This window comes from Vitis riparia, chromosome 6, assembly GCF_004353265.1.
Source record: "Vitis riparia cultivar Riparia Gloire de Montpellier isolate 1030 chromosome 6, EGFV_Vit.rip_1.0, whole genome shotgun sequence".
Taxonomy (NCBI): domain Eukaryota; kingdom Viridiplantae; phylum Streptophyta; class Magnoliopsida; order Vitales; family Vitaceae; genus Vitis; species Vitis riparia.
In genome coordinates this window covers 11,253,420-11,271,171 of record NC_048436.1, presented here as the reverse complement: position 1 = coordinate 11,271,171, position 17,752 = coordinate 11,253,420, and the positions used below count along the sequence as shown (strand labels likewise).

Sequence of the window (17,752 nt, the reverse complement as noted above, 5' to 3'; positions counted from 1 at the left end):
AACATTCTTATTATTAGAGTTTTTCCACTTCCCTCAGCAGAATATTAACACCTCTCTTTTGGAAAAACTGGTCCTCCAATAAGTATTGATAGCAGAAATAAGAAATATGGGGGCAGAAAATAGAGTTGGTCTGTTTGTCTGTGAGTTTGCAACCAGTCCACACAAATTTCTATTCAGGATTATCAAGCAACTCCATTGAAACAGAACCAATATAACATTGTGTTTTATAGACATGCTGCTGTCAGTGCAACCTACAACCAACACAATATCCCAACCAACAATATACATGCATTAAGTGGCTCAAATCCATCAGCCAGAACCTTGTATTAATTATAGAAGGAATTATTCATAACAATTATTTACCCACGGCATAAAGAATATACTTTGTAGTGACAACAGCCCTCAGAAAAAAAAAAAAATAGTGAGATCCTCAATCTCACATTGTGAATTCAGTAAGGAAAAACCAAAAATATTTCAGTCCAATGGGAAAAGGTTTCATTTTCTCTAGAGTCCCAGAAATGAGGGGGTGTGTTGAGTATCTGCAACTCAAACATAATCTTCCAAGTGATCTGCAACTTCTCTTTTAATGTGTTGAGCAAAGATGGAACACCACCATTCCCATGAGAAAAGGGGATGTTCTTTTGAACCCCAGAGTCCAAGCAAACCCATCACACCCCACTGTTTAATGAATTTTAGCACCATAACTTTCAGAAGCATGGAATCTGAAACTTTTGGGTTTTGGGACTTTCATGATGCAAGGTTGCTGATACCAAAGTAGACAGTTCTTTCTTGAAATGCATTGATAGCATAATCAACCTGAAAGTGGCCTAACCGAGATTTCATCCTAAGGCTGTAACCAAGCCCAACACCTGAACCAGGCTTGCCCTGCCTCAGTGCTGGATTTCCTGAAATTCACATAAGCAAACTGGTCACTAAATTATGTAAACTCAGAGGAGTAAAACATTAAGGTGGTAATACTGCAATAGATCAACACCATAACTGGCAATCATAATAAGAAACAAGTAAACTTGAGTTGAACATGGCTAAATGAATCTGACCATGTAACTTCAACTAGAACCAGACAAGCAGATATCATTAATTGGTTGAGCTCAAAGAAAGAAGTTTGGATTGAAAATATTACAAAGCCCAGGTTTCTTGCCCATGTTTGTCTTGATTAGACAACATAGTAACTAGCTTAGTAAAAGTTCTGCTTCTAGCATATAAACTATGAAATATATCATATTAAAACAATAAACAGAAAAAAGTAAATTTTATGCTGATGAAGCTCTTTTTCCCTTGGTCTTTGAAGAGATAGTTTGCATTCTTCCAAGTGGCTATATAATTATATGTCATATGCACAAACCAAAGCTTTTCGCTCAAAATCGTCCACATTAATAGCAACTTGCAACTAGAAAAAGATCATGGCCATTGACAAATAAATGTAATATGATTAAGTCGCCTCATGGAAAACCTAAAAACCTGCCACAGCATTTCCTTATTGAAATCTACCATTTGAGAGAATCTGATCTTGGTGGAATTACTCTTCAATGGTTGTACGTCTAAATTTTTTTTTTTTTGGCATATTAGTCTTTTGCCTCTACATAAGGTTGATTTGTTTTTCTGTGTCTTTCCTTATAGGCTAGTAGACTTGGAAATAGAAAATCAAAAGAAGTTTATTAGTTAAAAACTTCATGGATGAATATTTGTTAAAACTTAAATACAGATGGAGCTGGGTCAGAGCAACCAGTGTTTAGGAGGTTATGGCAGCATAATTTCTGATGATTTTAAGTAGATTTGTCTTTGTTCACTATTGTTCTTTCAGTGAGATTTCTAACATTAAAGTTTAAATCTTCAGCTCCAGGAAGGATTGCAGTACTGCCTTGGATTGGTTCCTCAAACCCCATAGTAGAATTGGATTCTTATAAATATTTGGTAGATGTGTCTCTTAGTACAAGCAGCCTCCTTGGCAAACTTCATCAGCTAGGGAATTGAATCTTTTGCCATCTCAGAAAATTATTCAGTTTCTAAATGTTTATTGAGAAGATAATCAAGTTGCAGACTTGCCTTCCCAAATACTGACTCACCCTTGCATCTTTCTCCTTCATTATGCCATACAATGTCCGGATAGCAATTCTTCAAACTAAGGTTGTCATAATTACACGTCTTTCTAAAGCTTATCTTAGACCCATTGCCCACCACTAATTCAAATACTTTTCCCAAGTGCAAGCCCTAGTTTAGAGATCTCCCAAATTTAGAGATCCCATAGGAAAAAACCTAGGTTACCTCAGTTGACGTCTTATCTTGTGGGTAGCCCCACATGGCCCTACAGTTCCATCTACATGCCATGCATACCACAACCCAGTAACACAAAAAAGCTGTTATCCACTAGAACGGTGTCAAGTGCAAAAAAAATCTCCACATGAATGCACCAGGACACCACTTTTATACCTTCTTCTTGCCAAAATAGTGTTGTACAGTGCTAGATGCCCTCCTTCTGATGGATGCCCAAACACTTCAGATGCTCATGAGATGTTGGTGTCTGCTTGGCAGATGCCAATGGGGTTGTCTATGTCACCTCTAAATGGAGGTGATTCTGTGTGGGTTTAAGGGGAAGACTAGTTCTTCCACCATCAAGGTAGGGGTTCATGTCCCTCCAGGAGGCTGAATCCCAGGCAGTTCTATGACACCACCTCTGAGCACAGGTGATTCTGTGTGGGTTTAAATGGAAGACTACTTAACTGCCATCATCATGCTCCTCCAAGAGGCTGCCTCCCAATAATCTTCCCTTGAAAGTGTCATCTTTGACATAGCATTTTAATACAACTATGCCTACCTCAGTTAGGGGCAAGGGTTTGGCATTTCCAGTATGGCTCAATGCACATCAATCATGGGTCCAACCTACCATCTCAAATACATTAGAACTGATTTGAGAATTTTGATCTAGTAGTTAAAATTGTTGGATTCATTGAGCTGGGATTAGCATGCACTGAACTGTTTCAATCAGAATGACAAAAAGGGGGAACTCATGAATATATGTGAGACATGTGTCAGTATTAGATTCTTCTCATCTCAATGGCATTTACTGAGTTACTTTTCATAAGCATGATAAAAGAACTCCATTATCAGAGCATATCCAAGACAACCAAAAAGCTTAGTCTCCTAGATTTTCATACGTGAAATCAGTGTCCATGCTTCCAAACTTCTATTGCCTCTCATTCTCATCCATTCTTCTCTCAAACTTGGAAACATCATCATTCCATCTAGTTAATCTCCTCTAACTAAGGACCCTTTACAAACATCTTCCCACCACTGCTATTATCTCTATATTTTGGCTGCCATGGTGAAGGAGGCCTACTATACGTATACTGGATTAGCAACCAGTGAAAAGTAAAATAAGAAAAATGTCAGTGAACTATTGAAGCTATCAGTGTGATTGATCAGACAAGAACCAAGGGCCTTTGGCAGATTTCTTTCATTTCCAAATTCACTCGCCACCTTACTCCCAAGCCTAGATGAAGAGGATAGTTAGAGAATTAAATGTAAAAATCAGTCAAGTTCAAACTGATTCAAACCAGCATTTTATTGGGCTTGAGCTTATTTCATGGTTGAAGTTTGGCTTGGGTTGAAGAACATCAATCCAAGCTCCATTAGAAAGTCTTTGTCCTTGTTTTAGTATAAGTTTCTGAATTTGAGGAGCATGAGTTTGGCAACAAGGCCTCGTGAAAACTTTTTATCTCTATGAATCCATATAGATTTTTTATTTACTATTTCTCTTATGTCTATAAATGTTTAACGTTCTCACAAACCAATTAACATTAGACGTGGCCAGGCTTAAGACATTTTTATTAGTTTTTTTTTTTTTTCTACTATTTTAAAACACATGAACTACACATGGTCATACATGCATTTTCTAGCATATTCCAACATGATGAAAGAGTAGGAGAGAGAAGGCTCTCCTTTTTCTTAACTAATCAATGTGGGATTTAAACTTTAGAAGTTCTCTCTGTCAAAATGGAATCATTTTCCCTGTAGAGTTGACAGGTTAAAGTTAGTCCAAAGAAAACCTTTATTGGTTCATCTCTACCTGGATTGCTCAAAGACTGTAAGATTAGTTCCACTTTCTTGAAACAATGCTGATGTTGGACAACCCTAGGATGGTTGCCTACAATCAAATAGGTGGGCTAGGGCTTTTATTTTTTATGGTTTAAGGAGAGGAACAAGGGATAAAGTTTATGTCAGAAAAATAAAATAAAATAAAATAAAAATATAGAGAAAGGAGATAAGGAGAAGAAGAGATAGCAACCTTAGAATCACACTAAGGCCTTCTAGGAGTTTCAGCTAGAAGAAAATCAATAGAGTTTAACACCAATCTTACTTTAATTGCAACTAACACTAATGCTCTTTGCTGATGTATATCTTGGAGATTCATCCTCAACAAATGCCCTAGATATTAATTAGACTCCAAAAATCATGAGGGGAATGGAGCAGAGTTACCAAGATCCTTTCCCTTCGAGCTTCCTTAGGAAACCCATTCTCACCCCTGTCCTAATTGTTGATACTGAATTATGCATCCCATTGCCATTCCTAGATACTCTAGACCCCTTGTATAAGTTAAAAATTAGGGATCAGGGTTGTTGCAGCTAACACTGCTGATATTCTTCATGATTCAAAACATTACCAATGAGATTTGGATTAAAAACTCAGTAGGTACGAACTTTGCAAGTACAAGTTTTGGTCAAGTAAGAAGATCACATACCAGGAACATGACGACCAGAGCCCAAGTCAGTTCCGAAGTCCAAGAAAATAGCACCTTCCAATATCTTGTTCTGAATACAGCAAGAGTGGCATAAGGGGGTGAAATAGTTTCAAGAATTCATTGCAGCCCAACAACAATATAAAGTGCACCATAAAGATATTGAAAAATTGTAAATGTGATTGGGTATCTGAAGAATATATTTTAACATTTAACGATAATAATTTTTACAAAAGCGCAATTTAGATCAAGTATTCTATCAACAAAAATAAAAAATTAGCCATTTAAACAGAAGGGATAATTGGACCAACAAACAAGAGGTTCTCAAATTCAAATCTGTCAACTGGACATAGTCTTCAGTTCCCTCACCAATTTCATGCACCCAATTCCCTGTTTGGCACACAAATTTTGGGTAGCTTAGAAGATATTTTTTGGCTGTCAAAGTACTTTAATTACTTGTTTGATTATACTTCAAGTAATTTAGACTAGAGACATTGTAGAGTTAAAAAGCTCCTTTTCCAATAGCTTGGGTTGTAAAAAGGTTTAAAGAGCTTTAGGCTCTTTTGCTTCCATTTCTGTTTTCTGTGAATTATCTTTGTCCTTCCATTGGTTTTTTTAGCCTTCTTCGTCATTTGAGCATGGCCTGCACATATTTCCTGTGTACATGACTTTCAAAACATTTGGCACTTTGAGGATTTCAATCACTATAAATAAATAAATAAAAAAAGTCCAGAAGTTACAGCTAACTTACTTCCTTCCGAAGAGTTGCAAGAACTAAGAAGCCAATCTCCAGTTGAAAGGTTTCTATTACATGGACATCTATGGCTTATAAGTTCTATGGAAAGACCATTCAACTGACCTGTTATCCTATTCTATCCCACACTCCTGTTATAAGAGAGAACTCAAACATCTTTGCAACTGAAATTCAGTATGCTTCTTCCTCTGTCTCTCTCCTCTCACATGCAAAATCATACAATATAACAAAAACTACCTCATTCTTACTTGCACAAGCACACAATACAACAAACATGCTCAGAACTCAGGACATCTGTTTCATTAAATGGGCTTTTCTTTCTTTCTACCTTTGGATTTTAGGTTTCCTTTCCAAACCTTTTGTTGGAATGCTAATATAAGATTATTTCAACTGTTTTTTAAGTTTCTAAAAGTTCATGTTGTTAGTGAATCAACTCATCATGTTTTAAGATATTTGTGATTTTAACCTCTCTTATATTATATAATATGTTTGGATAGCTTATATATCTTATGGTGCTATTAGAAGTGACACTATACAAATAGGAAAAACATGCACAAAAGATGAGGTGTCATATCATATTAAAGGCTGGAGGGACTTTAGCAACAATCATAACTAACCAGACCAAAAGCACTTCTTATTATGTCAAAAGTCCTTAGTACCTAGCAAACGAACAAGACGTAAAGGACTACACTAGAAACAGATGGAACAGACCTCCCTGAATGCCACAAATTTACTCAGTAACATTTTCCACAACTCATTTGAGAAGGCTCTCACCAACTTTGAATCATGTCCCCATGAAGATCAAACTATTTGGCTCTGAAATTTCTCAACAACCACTATATGGTCTCATAAGTTTTAGGGAAACATCAGTAACTAGCAACAATGGTATTGTAGAATGACAACACATAATCCATAAAGATTTCTTCTTATGTAATAATAATTGAGAGGGCCTCATTGGTAGGTGCGGCCTGCACATTAGAACCCATGGTTATGGACTGAATCCGTTCAAATGGAACATTTTCTCTTGTGGAACCTCCTTCTATCTGAAAGATAAAGAAGTGTGCCACTTTGCTCAAGATTTTCTACAACAATGGAAATTCCAACTTACCGTGGCATATTTGAAAATCATAGATTTGCTTCCATGAGATGGCAGCCTAAATGAGAAGTCTATATAATTGCCAAGGGGGAGTTTGAGATAATATATTGCACACCACATTTCACAGAAGATATGTGTTGATCAATAGATCAACTAATGTAGTGCTGTACAATCCAACATAGAGAGGAAAATAAGATCCACCTAAAATCACAATCATGTTAATGACACATCTGGAAGTGATCTTGCATGGAATATTATTTAATCACAATCATAATTGGGTTTCTTTTTCCAAATGAAGCTTATAAGGATACAACCTACGCGCCTAGACAACAAGATTCAATGATGCTTTCAAATTCATTTCCTTTTTTCTTTGTAAGTTAAGGAACATCCTCATTCATAGTGTTAGGATGGAGCCCTTCAAAAAGCATGACATGATGTAACAATAAATGGATTTATTATTTATACTATGATTCCAATTTCTCAATTTATCTATCCTATTTATGCATTATACTTCTGAGCATTCAAGTCTGGCATCTCTTGCATTGTACATGACTTGCATTAGGAGTTACATGGAAAATCTAAATCATGGGTTCCCTGCCAATAGATGAGTTGTTCATAACTAGTTCATGAACTTAGGCAATCCATTTGAGGTTGTAGTGCATTACCTCCTAATTAAAGGAATAACTCGGTCTGGTCATCAGGATGATTTTCCTATAGTAAGTGCACTTGTGTGTATGGTTATACATTGGACATGACCTATGATGAGTCATGACATTAGTTATTGAGTAATCATGATCTCACTAAGCTACTATATTGTATAGCTCTCAACATTGAGAGGAAACTAATCTTGTGCTAAAGTCATCATTGAATTTTCCCTACGAGTGAGACCCTAAGGTGGTCATACATTCCCTATAAATTGGATCACTATTGATGGAGGTTAGTGGCAATAAAGCATACTCAAGATAAGCGTCATGATATCTCATGTGTTTGAAATAGTGTACCCCATTGGGTGATCATAAAGAAATGTAATCAAGAAATCTATGGTCGTAGTAATTTCTTAATTGGAATTTCACATATGCTCTTTGAAAGCTAAAATTTGTTAGTTGATCACATAATAGGAGGATTTGAGACTCAAGGGTTGTAAAGGTAATCTTGAGAGATTGATAGCATCCACTCGTTAAATTACAAACATCAGTTCATAGGGAACTTACATACAGCGGATAGTAGGTCAGGGACCTAAGATTAGTATCTCATTATGATATCATAAAATACTAAAGTACAATGAAATCTCTGTAGTGGGATGTGAAGTCAACTCCAAAATCGAATTCTAAGAAAATCAATATTTTCCTACAAGTCTTAGTGGCCTCTACTCGAACTCATATTCTATGGTGGCATAGTTTTTTAGGGATTTTTGGGTTCCATATTCATGTGTGCATAAGAAGATTTCAATAAATACATAAGATTGCAAAAGAGCTTATGAATGGTCTTTCTGGATTGAGATAATTACTTAATTAAAACCTAACATGGCTAATTAATTAATTAAAACCCAAGTGGGTTGGATTAAGTGACCTAAGCCAACAAGGAAACCTATATAAACCCCCTTAAGGGCTAGGGCTTGAACATGTTTGCCATTCATCTTTCTATAAAGAAAGTCGTAGCCACCACCCCTTTGAGAGAGGATTCCACCTCCTCACATGCCAAGATCCGAAAAAAAGTCATCAGGTGGAAGATTTGTTGGTCTGTGAGATTCACATCGACACTCCATCAATAGGATTTGATCTAAGAACATCCAAATCACAGGTAAAGCACTCATTCTCTAGATCTAAAAGCTTCAAATGTTTATATGCTTCTATATCTTAGATCTAGAGTAGCCTAGGATAGATTCTTGCATGCACCCTAATAGTTCATGTTGTGAGTAGTGACAATGATGTAAGGTTGGATGATATTCCTATAGTACAGGATTTCCCTGATGTTTTTCGTGAGGATTTGCCTAGACTTCCACCGAAAAGTGAGATGGAGTTCATTATTGAGTTAATGTTAAGGACAACTACTATTTCAAAGGCACTTTATCATATAGTACCTCTAGAACTCAAGGTGCTGAAAATACAACTCCAAGAGATGCTTAAAAAGGCTTTATAAGGCCTAGTGTATCACCTTGGGAGAACCCAATGCTTTATATTAAGAAGAAAGATGAGACATTGAGATTATGTATTGATTACAAGGAGTTGAATAAGGTGACCGTTAAGATCAAGTACCCATCGCCTAGGATTGATAATCTGTTTGATCAATTGTAGGGTGCTAGTGTTTTCTCTAAGACAAACCTCCGATCTTGTTATCATCAACTTGACTCTGGTGAGGATGTACCTAAGACTGCTTTTCATACTAGATACAAGCATTGTAAATTTATGGTGACACCCTTTAGCTAGACTAGTGCACATGTAGCTTTTATGGATTTGATGAATCGGGCATTTAAACCTTACTTAGATCAGTTTGTGGTTGTTTTCATAGATGACATCTTGGTCTACTCACAAGGTAGGGAAGAGCATGAGCAATTCTTAAGGATTGTTTTATTTTTTTTTTATCAAAAACAAAGAATAATGTATTAATAGTAGAAAAAATACAAGAGAAGGATGAGAGGTCCTTCCCTCAAAATACAAAATCTGATCGAAGTACGAATACACCCCTCTATAGAAAACTATATACAAAGATAATCCCCAACTATCTCAAACTTTTGAATCACAAACCACAATCCAGTTGAGTTGTAAAACACTAAGAGGAACTCCTTTAAAAGCAATAGTACAAGAAGCTCATAAAGAGGAATAGAAATGAAGTAAATCCCATAACATCCCTTCTGATCTCCCCTTATCCTAAAAAATCCCAGCGTTTCTTTCTTGCCACACAATTCACAACAAAGTGAGGCAAGCGATTTGCCAAAGTGTCTTGCCTCTAATTGAGTTCCCCAAACCTCTAAATGCAATAATCATCATGTCCTCAATACTCCTTGGTGGAACCCAATCCAACCCTGCTAGACTGAAGAGCTTGTGCCAAAGCCCAATAGTTAAAGGGCAATGTAGAAAAAGGTGGTCAATCTATTCTTCATTTCCTTTGTATAAAACGCACTACTCAGACAAAGGGATTTTCAGGGTCTTCTCAATTGAAGCTTGTCATTGGTGTTTACCTTGCCATGTACTACTAACCAAGCAAGGGCCTTAACATTTAAAGGGGCTTTTGAACTCCAGAAAAACTTGGTTGGAAGAAACAAGATAGGATTTGAGAAATTTAACAAGGCCAAAAAAAAAAATTTAACAGTGAATAAGCCTAGTGAGGACAAAGACCAAGCTCTTGAATCTACCGCAAAATGAGAAAAATGCACTGAACTAAGGAAGGACATGAGTCTCTGAAGGAGTTCAATTTCTATATTAGTGAGATTACGACGGAAATTAAAATTCCAAGATAGTGGATAGGAATTGCCAAGGACAATTGAGACGGTGAGGTTTTCCATAGAAATAACTCCTTAAAGATTGTGGAATTGAGAGCACAAAGGTTGGTTACCCCACCATAGATCTTCTTAAAAACAGAATCTCTCCCCATTCCCCACCACTAGACGGATATATGGGGAGAAATCCTGGAAAAATTGTGCAATAGTCTTCCAAGGACATTTATGTGACCATCTAACCACCATGTTAGCATCCCATCATTAGGATGTCCCATAGATACTCACAATAACCTGATGCCAAAGACCATTTCTTTCCCCAAGGAACCTCCAAAGCCATTTCCCTAAGAGAGCATTATTTCTCAAGGAAGTCTTCCTGAATCCCAAACCTCCCAACTCTTTTGGCCTACAAACAACATCCCACTTGATAAGATGGTCTTTTTTATATATATAAGTAAAGAGAGGTAAAAATACATTAAAAAGAAACACCAAAATGGCGACTCAAAGTAAACAAAAAAGATACACTAACCCCCACCCAGCTGGAGCAAAAACAATTGTCAACAAGGAGGTACAAAAAAGACCCCACCCTCAATGAGAGCCCAACCAAATGAAACCAACTAACGTCAAAGGACCATCTTTTATGAACAATTTCATCTCCTACCAAAGAAAACAAACAAAAGGACTTTTAAGTCTTTGGATGAACAACACATCATCTTTAAACGCAATTTTGTTCCTTACCTTCCAAACCGTCCAAAAAATGCATAAGGGGCCCACTCTCCAAACTTCCCTCCTCTTCTTACCCACAAAGGACACATCCCATCCCAAAAGTGTCGCCCTAACTGACATAGGCAGCACCCACTGCACCCCAGAGAAAGTGAAAAACATCTCCCATAAAGTCCTTATATTGGCATAATGGAGTAGGATGTGATCTATCGATTCTTCATGCATTTGGCAAAGGTAATATCTATTCACTAACAGTCATCCTCTTTTCTAAATTTTATCCAAAGTAAGAGTCCTTCCCCATGTTGCTTCCCACCCAAAAAAACTCACTTTTGGCTACACACAAGGCTTCCAAATGATATTTGATAGGAAGGAAATTGTAAAGCTTGGTTCTAAGGCTTTGTAGAAGGATTTAATAGAAAACTTCCCGCACTTGGTCTCCATCCAAAGCACTCTACCCTCCTTATCCCGCTGAACACTCTTCCCATTGAGACTCAATAAGAATCTGTCCACCTCATCCACCTCCCAATCATTGAAGGGTCTAAAGAAATACGGTCTAAAGAGACGGCTAGAGCAAATAATGAAGGAAAAGAGTCACAAAAAGGTAAAGTCACACACCATTTATCCTTCCAAAATCTCACCCTTTGTCCATTGCCTACCATAAAGGAAAGTCTACTACTTGCCAAGTGTCACTCCTTCCTAATTGCTTTCCACTACCCCACACCATGCTCATCCCTCACACCATCCCCTTTGCTCCTCCCCATACTTTCCCCTTATCACTTGATTCCAAAAGGCCCCTCTCTTAATTGCAAACCTCCAACTTCATTTGCATAGGAGAGCCTTATTGAGAATAGATAGGCAATTCACCCCCCACCCCCCTTTTCTTTTGTCTAAGCAAACAGTCACCCACCTTACAAGATGAGTTTTTCTCTCAAGAGCCTGACCTCCTCACAAGAAATCCCTTTGAATCTACTCTAACCTCAATCTGACTATCCTGGGTAAATAAAGGACAAACATGTAATAAATAGGCAAGCTAGTCAAAGTGCTTTGTATCAAGGTGATCCTCCCTCCTTTGGAGATGTATTGTCTCTTCCACATTGTCAATCTGTTTCGAATCCTTTCCTCCACACCATCCCAAGCAGCCACGGACTTAAAAGGCGCACCCAACGGCAATCCCAAGTAAGAGGAAGGAAGACTCCCAACCTTACAACCAAGTTTTGCAGCCAAATCCTCCACATTTTTCACATATCCCACTGGGATTAACTCATTGTTGTCCAAATTAATTCTCAACCCCGAAATGGCCTCAAACCACATGAGGGTCCAACATAAATACGTCATCTGATCCTGAGAAGCCTCACAGAATACAAGTGTATCATCTGCGAACAACAAGTGGGACACTTGAGCCCCTTCGCCACCTCTACCCTTCACCTTACAAGTTGTCAAAAAGCCCCCATTCACAACTCTCTTTAGAAGGAAACTAAGTACCTCCATAGCAATCACAAACAAGTACAGTGAAAGAGGATTCGTTGCCTTAAACCCCTGGAACTTTGGAAAAAGCCTGAGGAAGTCTCATTAACCAAAACGGAGAACCTGGGTGTGGAAATACACCACTACATCCACCCTAGCCATTTCTCCCCAAAACCCATCATACTCAAAACTGAAAGTAAGAATGACTTGTCCACATGATCATACGTCTTTTCTATATCAAGTTTGCACATCACTACACACTCATCGCTCTTCAAAATTGAGACTATGGTTTCATTAGCAACAAGGGCAGGATCCAAAATTTGTCTACCCTCCACAAAGGTATTTTGGGCCTTGGAAATCACCTTAACCACCACCGGCTTTAACCTATTTGCTAGCACTTTAGCCAACCACTTATACAGTCCTCCCACCAAACTGATTGGCCTAAAATCCCTTAAGTCTTCTGCTCTTCTTTGGGATCAAAACTAAGAAAGTTGCATTCCAACTTCTGACAAAACAGTTGTGGTCATAAAACTCCTTGAAAAAACCCATGACCTCCTCCTTCACAAACCCCCAAGAAAACTGTCAGAAAGCCATGGAAAAACCATCAGGCCCTGGCGCTTTGTCCCCACTAAAAATCTTAAGAGCCTCAAAAACCTCCTCCTCAATAAAAGGCTCCTCTAGTTTGGCTACTTCAAGAGCCTCCATCCTTGCAAAGGAAAGGCCACTAATGTCAAGTCTCCAATTTCCTGCAATAGACTGCAAAACCTTAAACGCACTAACCACTCCATCTCTAATCTCATTCTTCTCTATTAACCAAGTACCATTGATTTTAACTCAAGCCATCAAGTTCCTCCTCCTGTGAGTGTTAGCCATCTTGTGGAAAAAAAACTAGTATTTCTATCCCCTTCCTTCAACCACATTTCCCTTGATTTCTGTCTCCAAGAAATTTCTTCCAGGAGAACCCATTTTTTAAAATCCTCCTTTGCTTCTCTCCTAACTTCCATCTCATGAACAACAAGTGGTCGGACTATCTCTTCTTTGTCCCAAAATTCCACCTGCTTCAAAGCCACAGCCTTATTGACTTCGACTTTTCCAAAGACATTCCTATTTCAATCTCTCAATAAAGGCTTCAAGGCTTTCAACTTTGCAACCAAAATGAAACTAGCACACCCACTAAAATTGAGACCTTTCCACCAAGCCTGCAGCTTATCCCTAAAGCCCTCCTCCTTCAACCACATATTTTCGAATCTAAAAGGCATTAAGGCCTCTCCTCAACCCTCCCCCATCAAGCAGAATTGGACAATGGTTAAAGATGATAAGATGATCTTTCTTCCCTTCCCCCGCCCCAACTTAAGGATTGTTTTATAGATTTTGAGAAAGCACCAACTCTTTGCTAAGTTCAAGAAGTGTGAATGTTGGCTTGATAAGGTTTCTTTCCTTAGTCATATAGTTTCCAAGGATGGGATTCCTATTGATCCTAGCAAGATGGAGGCTATAGTTAGTTAGAAAAGGCCTACCACAATAACTGAGGTCATGAGCTTTTTAGGATTTGTTAGGTATTATAGACGCTCCATAGAGGGATTCTCTAAGATTGCCCTCCCTCTAACTAAACTTAGAAGAAAACTAAGTTTATACGGTCTGATGAATGTGAGCATAGTTTTGAAGAGTTGAAAAATAAATTGGTGACTACTCTAATGTTGACTATTCCTTCGGGCTTAGAGGGATATGTCGTCTTTAGTGATGCATCAAACCAAGGACTTGGTTTTGTATTAATGCAACATGGGAAGGTTATTGCTTATGCTTCTAAGCAATCGAAACCTTATAAGCAGAACTATCCTACTTATGACTTAGAGTTGGCAGTTGTGGTTTTTGCCCTTAAGATTTGGAAACATTATTTGTATGATGAAACATGTGAGATTTAAACAGACCATAAAAGATTAAAGTATTTATTTTCTCAAAAAGAATTGAATATATGACAAAGGAGGTGGATTGAACTCCTCAAGGACTATGATTGCTCTATTTTGTATCATTCTGACAAGGTGAATGTAGTTGTTGATGCTTTGAGTTGAAAGTATAGTGGTTTTTTGCATACAAGGAAGACAACCTCATTTGTTATGTGATCTGGCAAGAATTAGGGGCTTAGTTCACAATTCTGGATTTTGAAGTATCAGTGACCATATACAGACTATATGAGTCTCCCATATGATACTTAAAAAGACAAAAAACAATGAGTTCCCGACATAAAAATTACTTACTATTTATCAGCAGAAACCAGCCATTTTTTAATAATGACTTGCTACCATGTTTAAAAGACTAGGACCACACCTCAACAATAAGAGACATGAATTTCAATTGTCCAAGGAACAATGGCTCATCTGTCAGAAATTAAGGCACAAAAATTTGAATCTGACCCAAAATGGTTCTGACTTAGACATGACACTGATAACAAATATATACACTGGCTATATGAATCTCCTACATAATACTCTTAAAGGAATAAAAAAATTAAATGAGTTTCCCACATAAATTACAGCCTACTCATATGCAGAAGCCAGTGATTTGAATAATAGCTAAAGCAGTACGTGCCAGAAGACTGTGATGGACTAGTTTTCCTATGTATTAGGAGTAATATTATCCTCCTATAGAGAAGTCTCTTATAATAACATCAAAGGAATTAAAGAAAAATTTATAGCTAGTGAGTTTCTGGGAGGAAGGTTCCTCTCAAAGTAAACCACTATCCATTCTTTTCCTTTTTCTTCTCTACTTTTTGTTTCTTTTTTATTTAATTGGTCAAAATAGGCCCACAAAAGAATCACATCCAAGTTGCACAACCAACTAGATTTATATGGAGAAACCAATCATGAAACCCAAAAAAATTACCCAGTCAGCTAGAAAAATAAACAATCTTGGATCATGAGGTCCTTTGTTGCAATGACAAAATTAGACATACCAAAGGGAATGTCAATTCACTGTTAGCAACTAGACATGATGTCCCAGATCCAACTGCACCCTCACCATACCCTCGCACACTACCAAGACCCCCAATTGCAAATGCTTGATATGGAGCCATGTCCCCTACTATGGAACCACCTGTCAGACTGTCAAAGGAAAAGGTAAGATCAATGCAGATAGAAACACGAAATAAAACTCATTATAAGACAGGAATAGAACATGATTGGATAAGCTAATATTAAAGGAAGCACAACCGGTAAGTGCAAAGAACACTACAGTATAAAAATTAGGATTCTTGAAGGCTTCTCCTGCCTCAAAATAAAGTTAGCACCTCTGTGGCAACTAATCATTTCTCTTAGGTTTACTTTCATTCTTCCTATAGATCAAATTCATGTTTCTTATTTTTTGAACCCCACTTGCTATAGCTGGAATCAGGATTCTTATTTTCAAAGAATGGTGTTTCTTATATTTCTTTTAACAAGTAATCAATATTGCATTTGTCTTGAATTTAGAGGGAAGTAAGACCTTGTATACATGCGAGGTACGAGCCATATGAGAAAACCAACACGTCAAACAAATTGGACTCCCTGCTTAGCTAATCAATTGGCAGATTGTTCAGCCAAATGAGGAGCCAAGCACCTGTTTTCTTTTGTAGGAGATTTTACCTCCTCAGATATGTTGAACATTTTTAGGTTTGTAGATTGGCATTTCCTTCAGCTCTGTGGCTTTTATCAGACTTTGTATATGTTGGAAGTATCTCTTCTCCTTTATTCTACTTCCTAATTCATATAAATGAATATGTTGTTCCTAATTAAAAAAAATTGAAAATTAAAAATTAAAAACAAAAAAGGTAAATTAAATTTAAAAAACTGAAAAAGAAAAGAAGAAGACCAAGGAATACACAAAATCAAACAAAGACATCCCTCTAAAATCATCCAACCCTAACAACTAAGTAAAATCCTTTCAAAGATTTTTAAATTCCTTAGCTGCAGGATTCAAAGGGCTCCAAATAGAACAAATTGCGCTAATCTCCAAACTCAAAACCTTCTGCAAGCTGAACATTCCAATAACCAGCTCTAAAAGATGTCATCAAGAAATATAGAGCAACCTGAAATTCATATAAAACTCAAGCAAATCTTGCATTGAAACAAAAGATGATGACTTATACTCCATGTCTCTCTCTGCAGGACATGCAATGCTCAATTCAGAATAACCTACTTTCAGCCAATTAAAAATAAGATAAAGTAGAATTAAAAGAGCCACTTCCAAGAGACCGAACATACCCCCATAACATGGAAAGAGGGAACTTAAAGTCCATTCATAGAGAAAGAAATTCATAGAACAGCTTAACTGTTAAGGGCTATGCTTTGGTTCCTCTTCCAACCCAAAGCATCCTTCCTTTATCAAGACATCTCTGTCGAGTAAAGACCGTCACAGAAGGAACACAGCCACCAACATTAATGTATTCAGCAATCTCCAAATTCAGAATATCAGAGCATGAAATTCCCCATCCATTACACATGATCTTGCACTAAAGCATCCTTATACCTAGCTATTCTAATAGCTCAAAACTGCACTCCAAAAGAGTCCCCATAGCACAGATCATGCCAGAAGCAGACCATCAACCCCAGCACCACACCCCCTCTCACCACTTTATGATCAGAAGACAATCCCACATATCTCTTTCGCACCCACTCACCCATTGGCAAACCTTCCTTTACTCACTGTCTCCAGAGTAAAACTAAACCTTATAATCATTTGGTGAAAGGCACCTTATTAATCATGTATAGAAGCCAAAGCTGCGAGCTTCTATTTTCCTTCACAGATCACTGCATCTTAACAGTATGGTTCTTGAACTCCTTTCCACATCTTTCCACAAGAAATTATGCTGCAGCTTCCCAAATGCCTTTAGAAAGTACACAGAAGTTAGAAAAGAAGATTTTATTATTCTATTTGGCACAGGAGACTCAAAAGGAAATGAAAGAGCTGAGAAGAAATGGACAGAAAATGGTGAGGCTTGCAATCCAAATTCCTCTTATCCTCTCCTTTTCCTTCTATCATGTCCTTGTCAAACACACTCTTAATGAGTTAGAGACTAATTATATAAGATCCCTCTAAAAAAATCCTACTCTCCACAAAGATTTCCATGCAGATTATCACTATGTGAACCGCTTAACGATAGGACACCAAACACTTGAAGCTTCAATCAGGAATACACAAAGGTTTTGTTTCTTTCTTCTTTTTTTCCCCCCTTCCTTTTTCATTATTGCAAAATGTATTTATTTGGAACTAAACCTGAAAACCATCAATCCCCAAGCTGCCAATCCCCACTCCAACTCCTTGACACCTAGGGCAAGCCCCAAGGACCACTTGTGATACATGGACTCATCAAACTAATCCAAGTGTAGACACAATATGGTATTGGTGTGGGCATTGGATCCTTATCAGTATAGATAGAAAGACATACCATTTGCCCTTTATTCTTTGGCCAAGTTGGAATTGCATTTGAAGGGATTTGGGGGCAAAGAAATAGGAAATGCTATTTTCTATATGACTTTACTTTTTTCAGTAATGTGG

General features: G+C 37.5%; 1 protein-coding gene across 1 annotated transcript in view; it reads right to left on the bottom strand.

The window, feature by feature from the left end:
• Window positions 1-287: 287 nt before the first annotated feature.
• LOC117915590 (outer envelope protein 39, chloroplastic) overlaps window positions 288-17,752 on the bottom strand; it is a 30,926-nt gene continuing 13,461 nt past the window's right edge. Inside the window, exons 9-11 of the mRNA XM_034831183.1 lie at window positions 15,174-15,321; window positions 4,757-4,826; window positions 288-905 (exon numbers count right to left, since the gene is read on the bottom strand). Of these exons, the coding sequence (XP_034687074.1) occupies window positions 748-905; window positions 4,757-4,826; window positions 15,174-15,321 (376 nt within the window). The 3' untranslated portion in view covers window positions 288-747. The remainder of the gene's footprint in view (window positions 906-4,756; window positions 4,827-15,173; window positions 15,322-17,752) is intronic.